The sequence below is a fragment of the Macaca mulatta genome, chromosome 3, assembly GCF_049350105.2.
Source record: "Macaca mulatta isolate MMU2019108-1 chromosome 3, T2T-MMU8v2.0, whole genome shotgun sequence".
Lineage (NCBI taxonomy): Eukaryota > Metazoa > Chordata > Mammalia > Primates > Cercopithecidae > Macaca > Macaca mulatta.
This window is the reverse complement of record NC_133408.1, coordinates 143,306,799-143,330,503: the sequence shown is the minus strand read 5'-3', so window position 1 is coordinate 143,330,503 and position 23,705 is coordinate 143,306,799. Positions and strand designations below refer to the sequence as shown.

Sequence of the window (23,705 nt, the reverse complement as noted above, 5' to 3'; positions counted from 1 at the left end):
TGAAACTAAGGAAAAGTAGCAGAAACTTATCTGAAGACTATTTCTAGGTCCATAATTATATTTCTTTTCTTCATTTTTTGGGTAACAGTTTTATTGAGAAATAATCCACAGATTCTACATTTTTGAAGTGTTCAGTTCAAAGCTTCTGGTTTATTTACAAAGTTATGGAACCATTATTACAATCAATTTTAGACCATTTTATCACACCCCTCCACAAAGAAAGCCTATGACCTTTAGCTATTGTAGCTCTATCTCTTTTTCAAAATAATTTTATTCTGCTTATTTGTTCTTAATTTATCTTCCAATTTTTGTTTGGTAGCCTTTTGCTACATTCTCTGTGGGTCACAGATCTGTTGATACGGTAGGATGGAGGGGAGATGGTAGAATGAGTGGAGAGGAGCCTTGTTAAATGCCTTCACAAGATAACCTGCTGGATTCCACTAAAAACAGTTTATGAAAGGACATTGAGAAATATGCTATCCATTCCCAAGTCAGGATTTCACTTATTTATTCCCCACAGGGGAACAAGAAACAGATCTGTGTTTGGACACACTGACAAAATGAACTAACAACTGGATAAATGCAACTTCTGTTAATGGATTTCCTCTTTCCTCTTTTTTAACTCTTCCCCGCCCTGTACCCCTCCCAGCATCTTTCTCCTCTTTCTCCTATCTTGTCTTATTTTTATATATTCTTTTTCCCTAGATTACCACAGGCCTTAATACAACAACAGCTTCTGTCCTCCAATTTTCCATTGGTAAGTGTTTTTAGCAGTTATAATGATTTAACTTGGAAACGTTTGCTTTAAACATGGTATGCAATCAGGATTATAATGCCAGATGTTTTCAGATTTAGAGAATAGTAAGTCTTAGTTTTGCAGTAAATAATCTACAACATTTTTAAAGTGAAATAAATATTTTTAAATGTTACATTCTGTTCTCACTTCTCTCCAGCAGGGAGTGGCATTAAAAATACTGCAGATAATTCAATAAATCTTAAGATGATTTACATATTTTGCATACATTGGCCTATTCTATTACAGCAGGATTGCCTTCCTGGTTGTGTTTTGCTCAGATTAAGATTGAAATATGTTCTATTTTCTGAGCTCTGGCTAACTGGTAGTGAGAGAGATAATTACTGGTAACCAAAAGAAACCAATTAAGGCTTCATGTTTGGCATGAATAATCTATGTTAAATTCAAACATAGGTAATGAAAACAATGACTGCGTCTGGCAGTGTTTCTTTTAAGTGCTTTTGTTTTAGAGCTAAAAGTTCCTACCCAAAGTATTCAGTAAAATAGGGTGCCTTTTGATCGAGTGTTTGCAGTTTTGCTGTCTATTCTATTACCTTCCATTTTATTTTTCAAGGGTATATATTTATAAATAACTGGTATACATTTACAAAGGAAATGTTCTAGGGGAAGAAAGATGCTGTCTTTTAATGGGGCTAGGTCCCATAAGAGCGAAACCCCCTCCTGGTCGTTCCCTGTGGCATGAGAATTGCAGATGTCCAGCAGCCATGCTGAGAACAGCATCCTCCAGTCGCTTCCATATCTTAGAAGGTCCGCCATTAGTGAAAGGGCTGTTTCCCTCAGGAGCCTTCTATTCCAAATTGCAAGTCAGTGTTCTACAGCCAGGAGCCCACTGTGGTTGATTGTGCTGAAGAACAGTTTTCTTTAAGTCATGTATTTCTCACTTTTTCATCAGAGTGCCTTGTTTCAGCCTGTGTAGCAGGTACTATGTGAAATCACCTGGTTACATTTTGGGTTTTCTTCTCCAGTTGACAGTATTACCTACAACAATTTACAGGCAGTTCAGAAGTCCATGTATGATCATAAGCTAAGCGTTAGGAAAAACAAAAATAATAGTTTTTTGATGAAAGAGTTTTCTTTGACTTATTAACAAGTGTATCCTAACTCTTCTGTAGCAAACACATAATGTTTTTATAATCAAAAGAATATTTTATTTTTAAAGAGTTGTGGTGCTACAAAAATAATTTTTTTAACTGTAGCGTGACAGGCAACTTAGAGCCTCTTAATCAGAATAAATGTGTTTAGATTCATTATGCTGTTAATATATAAAAATAAGCTGAATAATGGTTAATAATGTATCAGTATTCTGAGTACTTGTTCTTTTTGTTAAAGAAATGAACAGTAGTTTCAGATATTGTCTTTAAGCAATTAAAGAACACGAAAATCAATTTTAAAATACATGTCTCCTAATTCTAATATTATTCATACTTTATTCAAGGGAGGAGAGCTCCTATACTGATTAAATTATCCTTTATTAAAGGGGAAAAATTACATTTTGGTGAATAGTATACTGGTAATATGGCATAGATTCTGTATTTCCTTGCCTTTCATTTGTACCAATTACAATAGAGTTGATGAAAAAGTACCAAGAAGAGGAGGTAATCAGAGAATGACGGGTTTATTACCTAAGACTCAAAACCCAGAGCAAGCACCAGGGCCAAGGTCTCAGGACTAGACACAAACATGGGACTTAGCAAGAACCCTTGGTCTCCCCACAAGCCAGAAGACTGTAGCCCGTCAGGCCAACTTATGTTATTTAAAGCATGGATTTGAATCCCGCTGGAAGACTGGAAGAGTAACAGAATTGGGGAATGAGAGAGAGAGAGAGAAAGGAGAAAATGAAGGAAGGGTGGAAGGAGGAAGGAAAGAGGGAGGAAGGAAATGAGAAAAAGAGATCTCAAGTTTATAACTAAAAATACATTTATAAATCTTTTCAGGTGGCAGTTTTAGAATCAAAAGTGAAATTTTAACATATCCTAGGAATGAAATGGAACATATTTAGTAAAAGAAATTGTAATTTATTGTTTATAAACTTCATTGGTGAATTTACTTACTACATTTTGAGAGTAAAAAATTGTGGGAAACCAAGAAGAGTTAGGATGGCAAAGAAACAATGTAGCAAACCATCTGTTGTATGGTGTGTGGTGGTATGTGGTGAATACAGTATAACGGGCAGAACTTTCCAGAAATGTTTTTGTGTGTCTCATTATAATTTGTTTATATGGATGTTTATGAGGTATGAAGGTGTGACATCATTCTGTTTACTTGAATGATATGAGGGCCAGATTGAGGAACACTCACAAATTCTAGAAATGCCATAATTGTGTGTATCCATAGTAGTCAGACACCAAAATAGAAATTAAAATGAATCCAACCAATCCAATAGCAACCATAATAGCCATTTTATTTATACTCAGTTGAAAAATTATATTAAGATTATGTTATAAAAAACCTATATGTTAACAATTCAACATTTACATTTCCTTGTGTACTATGGAATTCTCCAAATCTATACTAATAATATGGTTACATATGTTCAGTTAGTTTTAGTTCACTCCTTAGGAAGTACTTTAGGGTATTAAATGTTAAATGTTCACTATGTAACACAATGATTCAAGCAGTTTTCTAGGGAATTCCATTATTATTTATGACCTAAGTGGTCAATTATGTTCATAATTGAGCATATATCCACAATTGGAGAAATTATTGTGTTGATACTTTCATATTGGTCTTGTAAACATTTTCAGTTGCATAACAAATGTTATCCAAAAGACTCCCAAGTTCCTCATACAAAAACTGCTTGAATTATTAAGGGGTGTCTCAAATAAATTCCATCATGCCCATGTTTAGCAGCAATGCTCTCTCAGTTCTTTCAAATACACACATACACACACACGGTATATACAATATATACATATATTACATTATATATGTATACATACATGTGTATATCTGATGTTTATATAATGTATATTTATTATGCGTGTATATATAGATTATGTACGTGTATATATACACATATACACATTCATACATATATATACATAAATGTAAGGCTGTCTTAACCAAATGATTTTAAAAGTTAAAGAATCCTGAAAATGCATTTCTGCAAGATGAAATTTATCATGTTATCCATAGCTAAATCATCTTGGAAAGTGTCCTAAAATATTCTTAGAAGAACTCTTCATTTTTCCATTCCAATGAAAGGTCTTGTATCCATTTCTGTGCTGAGGCATAGATTTGCTACCATTCTCACTTGATTCATTAGATTCAACTTGTGGAATTTATAGTTGTCGCCTTAGGGGCATTTATCCGCTTCCTTTAGATTTCCTCTGGGATAGGAAGAAAAATTTGAGGTAACACCCTTGGAAAATGTTATCCTACAGATGCCTCCAAACTCTGCTTTCTCAGGCAGGGTTGAGGGTCCAAAGGAAATGCTGGTAGTACTTCGTGTCCATCATTCACTTAACAAAATTTCACTGAGTATTTATTGTGTGCTCAGTATTTGCTTGAGCTGGCTTTAACTCTGGGAAAACAAAATAAGTGAGAAAACAGAACACATTTAACAAGGCACTGGGCACATACAGAGCATGAAATCTCTAGAAAGTGGCATTGTTGTAAACAGGGTGGGTTTGTATAGAGGTCCCCAGGGTGGCAGTGCCTAATGAGGTCCTTTAGGAAGGCTTCTTAGGAAGGAGAATCCCTGTCAACAACCTGAGTCACTTGAAAGGACAGAGAAAGGTTTTTCAGTTGATGAGGCAGAGTGAACACAGGCAAGGCGTTGGAGGGGAACATGCGTGCCCTCCTGGAGCAGAGGAACTGGGCCTGGTAGCTATAAGCAGTGTCAGATAAAGTTGCATCTGTCTGAAGACTAATCTGTATCAGCTCAGGGCTTCAACTTATTTAATAGAGAGATAAATGTTAAATGGAGGTTTTAAACTCATTTAATTAATCTTTTAAAAGTAAAATAATGTTGTTCTTTAGCTATGTAATAGAGGTCTGCAAAAGAACCTCTTTCTGTCTTGAGCAATAGAGAAATAGAATAAAATTAATTCTTCAGAAAAATTATTTGGGTAGTTGTGTTAGGGGTGACTTTGTCATTTCCTTGATAGAGATCTACATTGAGTCACTCTAAAAGAATTTACCAAGTAATATGCTTGTTCAGTTTAGCTTACCTCTTATATCAGATTAATAGGATTCATTAGCCAAACAAGGAATAAAGGTAAAGCATTTAAAAACACACCATGAAGAATAAATAGTTTGGCTTGCCAGACAAATCTATCTTGTCCATCACAGTATCCTCAGTCACTAGCCCAGGGACTTATAATAAATAGATGCTCATAAATATTTCCTGCCTGAGTGACAAGTAACCATTACAAAGACATCTATAGTAGTATGTTACCAAGTGTTAAATTGATGTGATGCAGACATTTCATGCCAAAAGCGGGTTTGGGGGAGATGATCTGAGGACCACAGTCAATGGAAAAGATTACCCAGAAAGAAACTGAGAATCACCAGTCAACTATGCTTTAAGTGAAACAAGTAGACAGAAATATATATGCATGTGTTTATCAGTACGTAATTACTGAGCTAACTAGAATCTGTTATTTGTTCATGATTTATAGGATTAGTACCTTTTCTCTTGAGTTTTACTATGGATGTCCTAAACATTCGGGTTTTATTTTCGTATGTGTGTTTAATTTTTTATTTATTTATTTATTTATTTATTGCTGCTTTGTTTTTGTTTTTATCATTTCAAGGCAGAAGGAAGTCATTAAATCATAAATGCTTTGTATTTACATATTAAGATGTACAAATGTTCTTAGGCCTGAATTATTCTCCTTCTGTACTGTACGTGCTACGGAGTCTCAGAGATGAATGAGAGCCACTCTGTTTATACGAGCGTATTTTGAAAAATAAAAACTGGAAATTACAAAAGCTGAAAATACTCTTAGCTGAATTGGAATATTGCTTTGTGAAAGAAAAGAGATCTGGTATTATTTTTTCTTTAATAGATGTAAAGGATAAAATGTCACTTGTAAAAGGTATTATATTTCACTTAGCCTTAGAAAAGCAGTTGATTTTTCCCTTGAGCCTAATTCATAAACATCTTAATTACTCAGAACTTGATTCAGTAGAGAAATTCTCTCTCAACTCTTTTAGAACAGGTAATTCAAGAGAAGGAGAAATCGATTCCTCCATATCTTGGTATGAATTATTGCTCATTTCCTCCACCAACTTACTGAAATGTATGTAAAATTAGATTCTCATTTTTTTTCAAGAATCACTCTCCCTGGTGAGTAAGACCTTGGGGAACTTATTATGAAATAGTGAACACCTCTTCTGAAACATGGACACTTCTAAGTATGAGACTAACAAAATCTTTGGTGACCTGAGCCCAAAACAAAAATAAATAAAACATTAGAAAATTTTAATGGCAAAAATAATACATATGTTTTATAAGGTTAAATACATGTTTTATTTAAGGGTAAGATTATTGAATATAAAATATATTCAACTAAGATTTAAGATTTGATTTCCAGATCTTCAAATATCTATATTAAAACAAAAAATGAAATATTTATATATGGAATACCTCTATGTTAACTAAAATTTGGTAAGTAAAGGAGTGAAACTGATTATGATGCAGGGTATCCTGCTTTGTCATCCCAGAGGTGACCTTTTTAGGAAATGCTTATTTTTAAAAATGAGTTTAAATGAAATATATTTAAATATATAACATATATTTATATATAGTATTTATAAATATATATATTTCAAATCCACCTCACCCCAAACTCTTAAGCCCTAGCTTAAGTAATAAAAGAGAATATTCTGAAATCCTGTAAAATACCACTAAGCCCAAAGTTCTGGCAAAGATTGTTGAGATTAATTATAAGTGTTATTTAATTATTAGAACTGATAATTAAATATTTTTATATGAATTAAAATACACAATTTGACGTAAGTATTATCCCCTTTCTCTTTTGAGATATTCAATTTGTCACTCATCTGATAAGGCTTAGAAAAATAAATGTCAGTGATTCATTCATAAATCTGTGCTGTTAACATTTTGAGGGGACTGTTCTAGTAGAAGAAATACAGCAGTGAACTACAAGATGAGAAGAAATTCATTATTGATGTAGACCAAATGGTCTCTCAAACACCACTCCTCCATGAAAACTCATCCCGTTGCCCCAGCCTGATATCTTTGAAACCCCACCTCCTCTGAATTTATTTTATGACAGGTACTTCACTCTGCTTTGATAGATACACTGACCATTTCTGCACATTCACTTTCACCTTTTCTAACTTAAATATTCCTTGAGGGCTAAGGAACATACAAGCGTCCCTTTCTGTATGTAGGACAGAATTTGGCTCACACCTAGAACTAAAAAAAAATGTAACTAAATTGAATTCCTAGGTTACTTTAGGGATTTTGTACTGTTCCACCTTGGTGCTGAATACTATCCTCATTCTTGACTTCTGAAGCAAGGGAGTATGCTAAATGAAATCCATGGGCATTGTTAGAATTTAGTCTGAGCCTGCAGTTTCCAGTTTCTTGTCAATTAACCAGGGACTCATCTGTCAAAGAGAAGATCTTTAGGATCTTTAGAATGTTTATTATATGTATCATAATGTGCTTATGTTCACTCTAGAGAAAGCAAAGCCTAAGACGCTGCCCCAATCTTTGAGAAGTTTATTATCAAATAGAGGGGAGGGGGTGGGGGGAGAGTCCACGTGGGAGAAGAAAACAAGTATGGCAGTAAACATTGCTGATTAACAGACGCAGACTACAGAGGAGAATGACAGCATGATTTGTTGGAAAGTCCAGGAAAGAGGGAGGGCTGGAGGGAGGACTTCATTATTTGGGAAAGAGATTGACAAGAGCAGGTATGGTACCACCAGAGGGTCAGGCGTCACAGTGTAGGTTAGGGAAATGGCACCCTGTAGGAAGAACAAGACGCAGGAGCCCTGCTAAGAAGTGGGGACCAAGGTCAGAGCCAGACAACAACAATGATACTAATGCTGTCTCCAGATTGCCATGAGTGGAGGAGAGGAGATACTTAACACTTGCTGCCCAGGGTGGGGATTAGTCCTCCTAGAAAATGGGCCAGGCATGAGCATCTGGGCGTAGTTTACATGGGCCCTGGGGAAAGGAGGACGGCCTGGCAGGGAACCTGGCAAAGCCAGACACATTTCTCTTCCTTGTGTTTCATGCAACATGGCAAGAGTTCTCTACTGTGGGCCTGGGAGAAAACTTGCAGAGGTTGGGCACTTGGAAGTGGTTGGAACGTGGCTTGGCATTCCATAAACTGGGAGAGAATGGATCCCTCTCTCCATTATGGTAGGAGTACCAGTGATAATGAAGAAATATAAATATTTTGGAAGTGAGGGAAGAGGGATAGGACTGGAAGGGAGAAAAGCACAAGCAGGGAGGAGGACAGCTGTTCATTTTATATCCTGTGGTCATTGTCCATCTGCCATGAACTGGAAGAAGTCCCCTAATGAGGTTTGGGAAATTCAGCCAGGAAAGTGACTAAGGGACAAAATATTAAGTACAATAAATCACGCACTGTCACATTTAGCCAGAAAGAAAGGTTTGTAAGTCTGATAGTCAAAACAGAGATTATTACTAGTAGCCTCATTTTAAACATAAATATAAAACAGAAAGTGGAAGACAGTTGCTTTTCAAACCTGATTCTTTTTCTATATTTTATGTAAAAAAGACTTTCAAGTATAAAGGAAGCATGTTTTTAGTTCAAGTATAGAATATTTTTGAAGATTTTTATTGATTTTATTCTTCTACTTTATTTGACCTCTCTTAATCCTTATTATCAGTTTTTAGATGCTTAGAATGAAAATTTTGCTTGCATATAATGTTCCCTCATACAACATTGTCCTTGAAATATGTTTTCTCACTTAATAAATGCTGAATTCCCCCGTGGGTATTTTTGGTGGGCAAAACAGAGGTATAGACATAAACTCTAGACTTCCCTATCCAAATTCCCTAGCCCAAATTAATTGATAATTTGGGCTGACCAAAAACGTTGGACATTCATTTCTTTAAATTTATAATTTCTATTCATAAAATAATTATCTTAATTTTGATGATCATAGTTTACCAAAATTAAATTTGTTTGCTCTGTCAAGAACAGTTCTTGACAGATCCAAGAGTAATTAGAGGATTTCTGTTCATGCAGAATGGAACTATTCTTAATTAAAGTAATATCTGTTGGCTTCTTTCAGTCACAATTGTCATCCCTGTCATTTGGGAATGAGAAGCCCTAGGACACTTCCCGCCTGGGCTGCCACAAAGCATTATCCGATACAGTAACCATTTTTTCCTGCCCTGCTTCTTACCCATGAATCAAACTGCTGCCCTTTTGGCTAAGGCCCCTGGACTTCAACAAAGCGTGAGTTGCCTTTATGTGCAAGCATAGGCAAGGCAAATTGAGCCTGTATTTCATGAGAGCCAGAAGCTGCTCTGCATGGTGGGATGTGCACACACTGTCAGACATGGGGGACAGCAGCTGAGTGCATACCATCCAGGCAGATCATTGACTCAACTGCATTCCCTGTGTAGCCATTTCTCATGCATTTATTTTACCTGTGATCAGAGAATTGGTAAAATAGTACGCTTAGAACCAAATTCTCATCTTTCCAGTAGATTTTCCCTCCTGCCTTGAACTCTGTTTTCCAAAGTACCCTGTGGATATGTGATGTACGGTAAGGTAATAAGAGTAATAAAAACAATTTGCTTTGAATATTATCAAACAAAAAACTAGCTGCTAGAAAATAAACACATATTTTTATAAAATTTAAAAATTATTGGAACAAATTTATATAGTCATATTATCAAACAAAATGCTCAGATATATAAAATGTTATATAGTGTAGGTTTTTGTACTAGAAGAAGAATAAAACAGAATGAAAACTAAATGAAAACTAAAATATATATATAATCTATGTATTAAACCAGCCATCCTGGAAATTACAGCATTATATGCTTAAAACTGGGAGTCATATTTTAGATACTGTTCATGAGTTAGTACTCCTAGACTTGCCATGTCATCAAGATGTTGCTCTACTTAAGAGCAGAATATTTTGATACCATGGGCCAAGAGAGCTAATATTTTTAGGGATTTTCTGGCAGATGGTAAAGAAGGAAATTAAAATCTAAGTATGATATAATCATTTTTCTACAGTGCTGTTCATAGAACTATCAAACTATTGATAATCTGGGTAATAATGGTCTTATTTGGGGCAGAGTTATTTGAAAAAGAATTGCAAAGTAGCAAAGAAGCTTTTATTGTGTTTCTTAATTTTGTGGGGGGGGCGGGTAGAGTAAGTGTATTTTCTGCCTGGTGAATAATACCTCAAAATTCACCCTTAGCTTCAAAAAAAGGGGTAAATGCCAGAACTGCTTATGTTGCTCATCACATTTTTCACATTTCAATATAGAATGAGACAAGTCTTTCTTGAATGCCCTAGCCTACAGTAACATGTAATATTCCCTGAGAGTAACAGTTTCTAGCTGTGTAGAAGCTCCCTAAAGTTTGCCCATTCATCTCTTTCTCTTTCCACTCACTGCAACCTCCAGTTAATGGTCCCGTTCTCCTTTTATCTATCTAGAAAAGATGAAAGGACGTGCTGATCCTGCTAAGAGTTGTTCTAGTTTGTGGCAGGAGTTCTGAGTAGCCAGATTGCATCCATTCTATAACTTTATGATATTTCTATATCAAATGCTGTTGTTTACATGCAGCTCCTAGAGCTGTGCTTGTCTCTGAGGTCTGAGTTTTGAGTAATGGCAGTGGCAGCACTCGCGCTGCAGGAATCCTCAACAGAGTTCTGTCCAGACACTCCTCAAGCCTTCAGTATTTATGGGTCCCACTGTGCTATCTAGAGGCATGATTTCTGGCAGTGATTTTCCCCATCTATAAATTCTGTGAGATCAGTTCTCTCCTTCTGTGGCTCTGTGCTGCATTTGAAAAGGCAGCTCATTTTTAAGGCAGAGCTTTGGGGAAAGAGGCTGCTCCCAGCAACCACTACCAATCCCCAAGATAACAGTAGTTCTTCTATTGCATTCTACTGTGATTTACTTTGAAAAGTCCTGGGATTGGTGGGGAATGATATAACCAAATTAAAAAAAACTACCCAAAACTAACCAGGCCTTGAGAGACTAAACACCAATTGATTGATCCTTCTATAAAAGTAAAACAAAATAGATGTAATTCTTGAAGATACAGGCTCACAATCCCTAATCTGTAATTTCATATTACAAAAAATATGGAAATATCACAAGCCAGTTTTTTAAAAATGTATGTGATGGCAAAGTTTGACATGACCTGAATTCATTTGGCAGCAAGACCTGTGTTGAAAGGATTTAAAGCTATTTATGATCATTATTTCTGTTACTTATGTGAATTATCATGCATTTCACTGTAGAAGTATTAACGTGTTGGAATATAGAGTGCTGCTCTAGGCATGGCATATGCACCATATTGCCTTTTTGAAATCTATAAGTTAATTAAGTTATTTGAATTATAGAATTCATTTAACTTCAAGGGATTATGGACCTATATGGCTATTATTCCAAGGAAGGAAGTAACTCTTTAATTTTCATTAGGAGTTACTAATACTTGTATTTTCAAGTGGCTTTGATTTTATATCAAATCAAGCTATTCTTTATATTGTTTGTTATTATGTCAACTACTGAAGAGGGATGGAAAGAGAAAACAAAGTTTATTTGTGAATTTTGGAAATTTCCTGGCTCTTTATATATTACGTGTATATTATAGTAAATAGGCTACTGCACAATGAGCAGAATTTTTATGTACTTAATATGGATTGCATTTGATTAGTACATAATTGCTGCAGGTTCATGTGCTTGTGTATTCTTAAGATTATAAACTCTAAAAGCTCTTTAGGATTCTCCAGGCCGGCATAGCACAGAAACATTCCGGTTAGCAAGACTTGGAAGTTACAGGTTCTCTCCGGTTTCTGAGTCCCTGAGGTTTAATGAGGTTTATGAGGGTCAATGTAGGTTTCATTTTGACAACACAGTCAAAAATGAATGGCAGGTCAGGTGTGGTGGCTCACACCTGTAATCCCAGCACTTTGAGAGGCCAAGGCAGGTGGATCATTTGAGCCCAGGAGTTTGAGACCAGCCTGGGCAACATGGTGAAACCCTGTCTCTACAAAAAATGCAAAAAAATTAGCCAGGTATGCTGGCGGGTGCCTGTAATCCCAGCTACTTGAGAGGCTGATGCGAGAGGATGCCTTGAACGCCGGAGGTTGAGCCTGCAGTGAGCTGTGATCACACCACTGCACTCCAGCCTGGGCGACAGAGCAAGACCCTGCCTTTAAAAAAATGGCATTTTTGTGTGTGTAAACATTGCTTAAAAGTCATTTCATCAATCCTGATCTAGTTGTACTGTGATTCACTTCCATATATAAATACTTTAATTGAGTCAAACCTACCTTAAGAGAAGAAAAGAATTTCAAAAATGTCAAATTCTTATTCTGTCTTTATTCTTGTCCTGTCATTAAATACATTTGATTGTGCCATGCTAAGCAAAGTGGAAAATGAACTTTGTAGTCTGGATTGCCTTGCTCTGGGACCCGTGATTTAAGACAGTTTTGAAATGTAGGAATGTAGTGCAGTACAAGCTCTGTACAGAGTGGGTCTGAGTTGTGTAGGTCCACCTTTGAAGCTTAAACAACTTGAGTGAGGGTTAGGGTCTCTCTCTAAGGAAAAAAATACAAAATTACACATTCCAAATTAGGTACAAATGTGAAAATTTATTTAGAATGCAAAAAGAAGTAAAAACAAATTACAAATTGTTCAAAATTGACTGTACCACAAACATCACCAAATCAAGAAATATAACATTTTTGTTAACTGCCTGTTAACTGCCTGAAATGTTCTATAGTACTTTTTTCCTTATATCTTTTTTTTTTTTTTTTTTAAGACGGAGTCTCGCTCTGTTGCCAGGCTGGGGTACAGTGGCGCACTCTCGGCTCACTGCATCTGCCTCCCGGATTTGAGCAATTCTCCTGCCTCAGCCTCCTGAGTAACTGGGACTACAGGTGCGGGCCACCATGCCTGGCTAATTTTTGTATTTTTAGTTGAGACGGGGTTTCACCATGTTGGCCAGGATGGTCTTGATTTCTTGACCTCATGATCCACCAGCCTCAGCCTCCCAAAGTGCTGGGATTACAGGCGTGAGCCGCCACACCCAGCCGGCCATGTACTCTTAAATTGCCTTTTCTTATGACAACAATTTTGTAATATTTTCTGGAAATAATAGAAAGGGTATTCTGCCTCTAGCTTGTTAGATCAGAGTTGATGCTTAATATTGCCTTTGCAACTCCTTACTGATCATGTCATTTAGATTTTTTAAATCGTTATAGAATTGGAAAACCTCTCTCTTATTTATATTTCAGGACATTTCAACTTCCCTTGTGCAGCGACTAATCTTAGCTGCTCTCTGAATTGACGTCACTCATTAAATAGTATATCATCATTATCCTTGAGTCATGATGCTGGATGCATCAGCACAGTGGGCATAGGAGTTCCTGGAAGCTGTTTTTCTAGTGAGAATGACATGACTAGACTACAAAATGGAAAGTAAACCACATAACTATATCACACTAACCCAAGATAAATGTATTTCCACGATCTTAACCAACTGCAAGTGTTATAAAACATGGCCATCAGACTATATTGCTAGAGCTTCTCCCAGGACCTTAGATAGTGCTAACCAAAGTGAGGGCCATGAAGCCGAAGCTTCATCAGCTTCGTGGTAAATCCTCTTCTGTCTATGACAAACATGTTGGAATTGAACATTACACTTAGATTTGTTGCACTGATAATATACGTTCACATTCTGACATTTGTCTTATTGACACTTCCTTCCTCCTTTCTTACTCTCACTGCAAGTTAGTTGCCTCAACTTTCCCTTTCAAATTCTGATTACATCTTATCTTCCCTTTATTTCATGTTCTATTGCTTTTGCCTTGTCATGGAGGGACCATAGAGATTTCTATATACTGCTATAGCTACTGTTTTGATTCTCAATAAGAAATAATCATTAATGCAAAATAATATTTTTTATTTAATGTAGGTATTTTAAGCCATGAATTTTTTTATATATTTGGAATATTCTACAGCATATGCACATCACTTTATGACTCATATATACTGACAACTTTTTTTTTTTTTTTACAGTTTTAGTAAGTTTTCTTTTTTTTAATTAGACTTTGTGTTCTAGGGTACATGCGCACAACGTGCAGGTTTGTTACATATGTATACATGTGCCATGTTGGTGTGCTGCACCCATTAACTTGTCATTTACATTAGGTATATCTCCTAATGCTATCCCTCCCCCCTCCCTCCACCCCACGACAGGCCCCAGTGTGTGATGTTCCCCTTTCTGTGTCCAAGTGTTCTCATTGTTCAACTCCCACCTATAAGTGAGAACATGCAGTGTTTGGTTTTCCATTCTTGCGATAGTTTGCTGAGAATGATGGTTTCCAGCTGCATCCATGTCCCTGCAAAGGACATGAACTCATCCTTTTTTATGGCTGCATAGTATTCCATGGTGTATATGTGCCACATTTTCTTAATCCAGTCTGGCAAACAACTTTTACTGTTGGTATAAATGGGCAGAGGGAAAAGAGCAGTGATTTGGGAGTCAAGCCATATAGTCCTTTCTCTGTCAGTTGAACTCCCCACATAACCGTGGGTAGTGGTAGAGGCTGCCTGGGCCCCTCACAAGTAAGCACGTTCATCTTTGTGATCTCTTAAATGTCTTACCACTGTGGTCCTAAGTCCTAGAACTGGGTAACAACAATGAACCATGAGTTAAGCAGGAATTTAGTTTGGCTGAAAACATGGTTATTATGTTTTCTGTTTCAATTAAGGCAGCCCTTACAAGAAATATTAAAGCAGTCACCATATCTTTAACCAATTGTAGTTAATTTATACTTGTAGCTTATTTTATCACCAGGGAAAGATATTAAACAGAGAAACAGAAATGTAGCATTGGCAGAACCATGTGATGTTGTTACCCAGATAATACTTGGTGCCAGCCTGAGATGCTGCCCTTCTGGCTCTTCCTAGAAGAGCATCAGTGTTTGTAATAGTGGACAGGGGCTGTAAATCACCTCATCTCCCTATCCTGCTGAAAATAGGTACTACAGAAAAGTTATTAATAATAATAGTATTATTGTATTTCCAAAAGACACTCTTCCTGGAGTTTAACTGACGAGTCTCGGAAGGGCTTTATTGCCTTCATTCATTCAAGTGTTCATTGAGCTCCTCTTCTGTGTGAAGCAGCTCTCAAGGCACTTAAAATTTGTGAAACAAAATCTTTGCTCTGGAGGGGCCAACATTCTGGTGAGAGGAGGCAACCATCAAATAAATGAACATGTCAGGGAGTAATAAATGCAATGAAAAAATTAAATCAGAGGTCAGTGAGTGATGGGGTTAGCATTTTATTACAGGTGGCCAGGGTAAGGCATCTGAGGGGCATAACCATTAAACAGAGGCCCAAATCATGTAAGAGAGCTAACCGAGCAGAAGGACTAGCCAGCATCAGGAGTCTTACCCACTGGTGTTTGGGTGGCCACAGCAGCCCTTATGGAAATGTCAGTACTAAATGATGTTTTACTTCTTAAGTAAGAAGGGCTGTTTAGAGGGTCTGTTTTTCCTACTTTTTTTTTCTGAATGACAGCTGAGGTTAAAAGAAATGAGTCTGAATCACAAGACATCAACTAGGCTTTTGAGTTCACATATACTTCTAACATAAGAGATACTTTTAATAGTTGGTCACCTCATTGATGAATTGATTGATTAATTCATCATCTTGGCCTGGCTTCCTATGACGAAAGTGGGAAGTTACTTGTCTATTTTATCTAAATGATACCAGGGACAGTAGTATTTTAAATAGAACCAGAGTAAAAGTAGATACCTATTTCAGTTGTAATTTTAGATTAGGTAAAGTAGTTCCTAGATCAGACCAAGTTTACAATAAAATATTTGTTAGAATTATACTGATGAATCTCTCCAACATTAAAAGGTAGCAACAGTTTAGAAATATCTGTCATTCTTTTTATTCCTTCATTTTTAAATAACAAGTACTGGGTACTGTTTTACACTGGTAAATATTATTTCTTTATGGTAAAATTGTAACTTTAGAAATAGGTTTTTTTTTGTTTTGCTTATCTGAGAGGTCAAATTTTTGTAAAAAAGAATAGATTTGCGGTCGGGTGTGGTGGCTCATGCCTGTAATCCCAACACTTTGGGAGGCTGAGGCAGGCGGATCACAAAGTCAAGAGGTTGAGACCGTCCTGGCCAACATGGTGAAACTCTGTCTCTACTAAAAATACAAAAATCAGCTGAACGTCGTAGCACCCGCCTGTAGTCCTAGCTCCTTGGGAGGCTGAGGCAGGAGAATTGCTTGAACCCGTGAAGCGGAAATTGCAGTGAACCAAGATCATGCCATTGCACTCCAGCCTGATGACAAAGTAAGGCTCCGTCTCAAAAAAAAAAAAGAAATAGATTTGCAAGCCATCATGGAATGTGTTATTTAGGAAGCAAATATGAATTACATGCATATCTTAAATTTATGATTGCAATATTATGTCAGGTTAACACTTCTCACATAATTGAGTTGGAAAATGTTGGGATATTACTTTTCTTAGAATGCAACATTTTTAGCTCTCTTTATAGTGCCTTCCCATAGTTTTTTTTTTTGTTTTTTTTTTTAAGCAAATACATAATAAAGAAATTCTTTAGAAGGTTAATTTTTGTGTATTTCTTTTGAGCGCCCAGTTAGGAGGTTCTCACATTGATCTGGGTGAAAAATGATCTAAGGAGGTGGTGGTGAAGGGAAAAAACAGGTATAAATTTAATAAATATGTAGGGCTGGGTATGGTGGCTCACGCTTGTAGTCCCAACTACTTGGAAGGCTGGAGTGAGAGAATATCTTGAGCCCAGGAATTTGAGGCTACACGAACTCTGATCCCACCACTGCACTCTAGCCTGTGCAACATAGTGAGACCCCTGTCCATAAACAGATGAGCAAAAGGAGGGTCTACAGGTTTGGGTGACAGGCTATGAGGGCAGGGAAAGGAGAGGAATGGTCAAGGAATGTGCAGAGAAGTGATGCCCAAGTACACATGGTATTTCTTCTTGGTTCAGTTTTTCTGTAATCTTCTCCCATGGTAAAACCTGAGAGAGAGTTGAGATGATGACTAGCAGCGGGGTTAAAGGTTCAGTCCTTTTGGTTTTTCTCTCTTTATCAAAAACAAGACTATTATGGCCTTAAGTCATGAGCCTGAGTAGAAGCAGCAGCACATAAACCCGTCCTGATACATTCATGTACCCTGTGAAAATGTAGCACTATTAAAAAAAAAAAAAAAGATAAGAAGAAGAAAGTGTTTTGTACACCAGGAGAAGTATAGTGAAGTAGTCAAAAGCATGGATTTATATCTACTCCATTCTGAATCTCATTTGTTAGTAGGTGTCCTTGGATGAAATTTTTAACCTCTTTACCTTAGTTTCCTTACTTGTAAAGTAGAAATGTCTATAGCAGAGCCTATCTGTTCATAACCCCTATAATTGTTCTCTTGAGTTGCTGGAAATTTTTTTGGATGGGTACTATTAAAATTCTAACTAATCAGATTTTCTGGTTTCTTTGGATGCTTGGAACTGCACAATTAAATTTTTAACTCCACTGTAGCAATTGTATAGACCTTATGAAGTGTATCTCTTTTCCTAATCTGTCTTACTAGCCTACTCTCAGAGCAGCTCCCTGTTTTTTTTTCAACAAGTAAAAGGAGATTCTTCTCTTTCCCTACTAGTATATTTGCCAATGATGCTAACAAATAGATGGGCTACTCAAGTTAGGTCTCAGTTTTCATAGTGTTATTGAATTTATAGCATGTCCAGTAAAGAGTAGGGGAATAGCCCAAAGTAAAAGAAACTATAGAGGAAAAGTGTACTGTAAGTTCTTTAGTAAGTAGTAGTTGAATTTAATATTTAGTCCATGAAAAAATATGATCAGGCATTACCTCCTTTTTCTGGGATAAATGAATTTAAACAATAAAATTTAAAAATATTCAATCATAGCTAAACTTTATTAAATAGTATGCACCAGTAACTATTTTCTAAGTACTTTTCTTGTGTTAACGCCTTAATTTTTACAACAGTTCTGTGAAGCAGTTGCTGTCATTTTTCACATTTTACAAGTGCAGAAGTTAGGACACAGAAAGAGTAAGTGACTTGCCCAACGCCACACAGCTTAAGACATGTCAAAGGTCACACATCTTAGAAGTGTCAAAGCTCAGATTGCAACCCTGGCAGCCTGTCTCCTCTATCCATTCTCCTAACCCTACACATACTGCCTCTCTGGAAGATATGTTATATCAGAGGCAATTTTACTCTAAAAAGTGGAGTACAAAATTATATAGAATGGTTAGTAGTGCTAATAAGCATTGAATTCATTATCATGTAGGCTTCTCTCAAATAAGAAAAATTAAGTATGATCTGTTAAAGGCTAGGTGATGCATTGTAAGATACACCTACCATCAGATTTTTCTCGTTACTTCATCATATTACAAATTAGAGAACCATTTTTCTATAAGGTTACAATTTTATTATATTTCTTCCTAAACACCAAAGTGTTTTAGGTTTTTTTGTTTGTTTGTTTGTATTTGGGGTGGTGTCATTCGAAATGAAGAGACACACAGAATATCTGGTTACAGGAAAATCAATACTTCTGATTTTGACTTACTAAGATTAATATGCCCATTTAAGAGGTAAGAATGAAGTATGTGAGGTGATGGATGTGTTAATTGGCTGATCTAATCATTCTGGAATGTATACATATATCATAACAGCACACTGTACCCCATAAATCTGTGCAATTATTATAAATTAAAAATTAAATTAATAAAAAATATTTGAGAGTAAGAGGAAAAGGGCCACAAAGGAGACTCAGAAGCAATGGCCAGTGAGGCAGGAGAAAAATCAAGAGGGTGGTGGAAGTGAAGAGAAAAGAACATCCCAGAAATATCGGATCAGCCTTGACAAATCCTGCTGCAAAGTCACATAACCTGAATTTAGGAAAGCAATCTGTTGATTTGGCAGCATGAACTCCCCAGTGACCTGGGGACTAGCCAAGAATGGTATCAACGGAGTATTTGAGAGTAGAAGCCTGGATGGAGTGGGGAAAAGAAAATAAATTGTGAGAAAGTGGAGGCAGTCACTGGACGGCCAACCCCTTGGAGAAGTTTTGCCCGAAAAGGGAGCAAAAGTAGGAAGGGAAGGAGCAGAAGGTGGGCCCATGACATCGAGAAAGTTTTTTGTTTTTTTTTTTTGTTTTTTGTTTTTTGTTTTTAGATAGGAGATGAGTTGTATATTGTTAGATGTTTGTAAGATAATAGACATTATCCAGGAAATTCATTGGGAGAAATTGATGATGCAGGAGGAAGAGTGGAGGACTCTTAAGAAGCAAGGCAAGGTGGGATCTAAATAGACCACATGAGGAAGTTAACCTTTGATTATAGCAGAAATATTTCATCCACCGTAAGAGGAGGATGGCAGAAAACACTGGTAGGATGGTATGTGTGGATTTGTGGGTGAAAAGATGAGGGCATTATAATCTGTGTTCCTATTTTTTGTAATTACATGTTTTACATTGTTAACCTAATAAGAATGAACTTACACATAGGATTTTACATTAAAATGCTAGAAAATTTTTAAAAGCCAGAATTTTTATATTTAACTTGATCATACAAAGGAAGTTATTAAAATGACAAATTCATAGGCACAATTGATAACAATTTGCCTTATATATTATGGGGTTGAGTAAACAATATGATAGTGTGACAGTTGCTATGACTGTTGGTTTATCTTTATCATTCACCAATTTATTTGTCAATTTAAAATCAAGAATTGATAACCAAGACCACTGGAACCATTTACCTTTCACAAAAAAAAATCCTTTCTTCTCCCAAACTGGCAGCATAGAAGTATTCTGTGTGCATCAGTGTGTGAGGGCCAGATTTCTCAGACTGTGTGGGGACCTCAGTAAATTCATGATGTTTGCTAATTTTGTTTATGACTACCAAACCTTAGAAACCCTTACTCACTTTTACCCTTGTTGTGGGTAAAAATGAAGTATATGGGCTTTGCTCATTCGCCTGAAAGTACAAAAGAAAGTGCTTGCATTTGTAGACCAGTTTAAGTTCATCAGTTCCTCTCAGACCACACCTTGATAGCCATGATTCTCCATTACCTTTCCTCCTTCAACAACTCCTTAAATTCTTAAAAAATTGCTGCCTCAGAGTGAGGGATTACATTGGAAGTGACCTGAAGGAGGAAAACGAACAGGCAAGTAAGATGATATTTTGCATTTGACATTTGAAATTGTCCTTCCTTTCTGGTTTTAAATTTCAACTTTGGCAATAAATATCTCTGATTTAAGAGAGGAAATAAAGAAGTGCCTGTTACAGGTGCTGCCTCCTTAGCATTGCCTCCTCACTCCCTAAGAAGATACCTTGAGGGGTGTCACAGTGTCTGGGCACAGGGAACCAGGAGTGACATTAAGCACCTGGGTACATGACAAAGGGATGAGCAATGACTAACTCTTTCCTCCTCTCACCCCAGACAGAGTCAAGCAACCATTTCAATCTGGGCAAGAACAAAACATATTCTGCTGACCAAAGTCTATGGGGCAGTGGGATTGCAATTTGGAGGGTTTGTGTGAAGAAAAAACTTACCCAGTTATACATACAGCAACACTGGGCGGGAGTAGGGAATCATTTATCATTGGCCTGGTATGTTTGGAAGGGTAATCTGGTGGGAGTGGCCTCTGAGTGAGGCAGATTTCCAAAGCTGAGGGCTCTCTTGGGAAGTGCTCCTTCCAGCTGGTACCTTCCACCTCAGTTCCTCTGACAGGGGCAGTGCCTCTCCACTGGCTGACCACTCATACCCAGAGACCCAGTCATGGTCTTATAGTTGTCCACCCCTCTGTTGGAATCTCTTTGCCTTTTTGGTCATCTTTTTACATATGAATGCTTCAAGATAACCCTGGGCTAGTTCTGTTTCTCAGGGTACACATTTGATCTGTAGGATCTGTGCACCTTTACCCCACTGGGGATAGAAGTGCAGCTTTTCCCTCAAAGGACTGAGGAATTGTTACAAGCACAGAGGTAACACGAATCCGCTGACTTGCAGAAAGAACGCTGGCAACACTAGCTGGGTGAGAACCGGTGAGGCTGGGACAGGGAGACTAACTATTCACTATCACTATTGCAGAGATCTGGCAAGAGCCAGTGAGAGTCCCTTGACATGGCAAGGAAGAGATGCATTCAACAAAAACTAATATTTTAGATATAAGAAAACGTTACTGAGTGGCTGAGGAAAATCTGCTAGGTGCCCTTTTATTTTCTAGATGCATAAAATTAACCTCATGACACTGAGATGGTGCATAAGAAAATAGACAAGAGAAGTCATATTTGTCATCAAGGCTATATTTTGACACATTTTTATTTTTGTGTGTATCAGCTTTCCTTCTCTTTCTTAATTTGTAAACAATTCACAAGAAATTGCATTCTGTAAGGAACATTTTTGGTTATCATTTGTAGAATGCTTTCCTTTTGCAGAGACTTGCCTTATACATTTGCTTTTAAGTAGTTATGGTGTGTAAGACATAAAGGAAGCACACGAGTAACATTTAAATTATTGAGGCTAATTTGAACTTCCCTTCAAAATCACAGATTCTCTGCTAGACCTCATTCTTGTTTGTATTGAAGTTTGTCCTACATAATCCTTCCTGTCACCATTTCCAGTTGCACAGTTTGATATTTATTTTAAGCACCTGCTCATGAAAAGTAGAATTTTAGCAACAATTAAAGTAGCATAAGGCGGGTTTCCATTTGAGATCAGGGTTGCTCAGTAGCTTTCCTTTGAATATCCTTTTCTTTCATGCTTTTTCACTTATGTTTTGGCTGTGAGAATAAATCTAGGAAAACTGCTGTTTGGCCTTTTAGTACACTGCCAGTTCTGGCAATTACCAACTAACTGGTTTTGTACTAAACGCCACTGAGATAAAATAAATGAGTCTGATTAAAGCTTGGAACCCCTGAGCACTACAAATGTAAAATTTTCAACAGATGCCATTTGCTGAAACTGAGGCTCCTCTAGCAGATGGGTGAAAGTTAAACATAAATCGCACTATTTCTTTTTCTTTTGGTTCAGTCGTTTTAAAGATAGTATAAAAATTTGTGCTACATCCGTTACAATACTCTTCTGGCAAGTGTTTCAGGGCTGTTTTGGGCATTCTGAGAGCTTTGAAATTGGAGTCATGCTATGCTTTATTGTATGAATTCATTCGACATGGGGAAACAGATTCTTATCAGCTTAAAAATTTTCTTTGGTGCTAGTGTTTCCACTATTGAAAATAATAATGATAAATAATCACCAAATATTCAAAGGGACACAATCTGTATTTGAAATCTGTAATGCTGGGCTATGGGAGAGTAATACCAATCACATCCGTAATAGGACTCATTCATTTAGTATCTGAGTTTTCTTTACAGTATTTTAGTTTCTCATGTACCGTCTCATCATTTAGATAATACACACAGAGAAAAAGAATGGTGTTTTTATTCTTCAATGGAATGACTTATGTACCATTTAATGTAATCACTCCTAATTGATATTAACTTGCAAGAACCATGATGACCTCATTAGCCATCCCATAATACTTATTTCTTGGCATAGCACTAAGTATTTATTTTACAATTAAATTTAGTAGTTCATGTATCTCTAAAGAAATCTGTAATTTTTATTTATTTTACCTTTTTTTCTGGTTCCTAAGATTATTTATCAAATGATAGTTACCAGAACAGATCACAGGAAATTTCAGCATCGTTAGAAGAATGGGGAAGTTGCCAGACAAATATCTAATAGTTTAAAGGTTATCTAAAATATTTATCAGAAAAGATAATATGTATTTGCATCATTTTTTAACCTTGAAATTTATTGTTATTGCTATTTACAGGGTCAGGTTCATGTCGCTTTAGTTATTCAGACCCCAGCATCATCGTGTTATATGCCAAGAATAACTCTGCGGACTGGATTCAGCTAGAGAAAATTAGGTTTGTTGTAATTTAAAGTATTTTCTTAAATTCTGACATAGATGGAATTCTACTCTCCTATATGCCTTTAATCCACCACCAACTTTTTCTTTAGGGTGAAAAGGACTCTGGTTGTTAATTATGTTGAATTATATGGATGCACATGTTATGACCGGCCCTGCTCAGAGAAGATATTATTAAAAGTGTCATTTTCCATTCAGAGCTTCCTCCTGTCAGCAGTACTTATAACAAATTATTTTTGGTAAAAGTAAATTTGCGATCATAGCTTTTATGATAACATTCTCCACAAAATAATATCACCACCCATTGCTCTAGGTGGCCTAACTCCGGCCTGCCTTATGGTCTGGAAGTACATCAGATGACTACTTAAATCCCTTCCAGTCTGTGATGATATTGAGTTAATAGCCACAAGTCCTTTTACATCTAATCTCCAGTTCTGTCACATCCTTTCTAACTTCCCTGAGGCCAGTTCTAAAATTCTATTGTCATAATTGTGATGTGACTTGTAATTACATATTACATTTTCTTTATTAAAAAATATCCCTCAATAAGAAAATAAGGTAGGATGCTTGAGGATGAAGAAATTCATTCATGTTAAAAAGATTTGGCTAGATTAGCAAAACTCAAATTACGTTTGCCACTACTGAAGAGTTTAAACCATGAAATAAAATTCTAAATGGATACTTAATTTTAGGTATAAGATATTTAAAGGAAAAAA

General features: G+C 36.5%; 1 protein-coding gene across 1 annotated transcript in view; it reads left to right on the top strand.

The window, feature by feature from the left end:
- RELN (reelin) overlaps positions 1-23,705 on the top strand; it is a 510,458-nt gene that overhangs the window by 250,847 nt on the left and 235,906 nt on the right. Inside the window, exons 8-9 of the mRNA XM_028846151.2 lie at positions 706-757; positions 22,891-22,987. Of these exons, the coding sequence (XP_028701984.2) occupies positions 706-757; positions 22,891-22,987 (149 nt within the window). The remainder of the gene's footprint in view (positions 1-705; positions 758-22,890; positions 22,988-23,705) is intronic.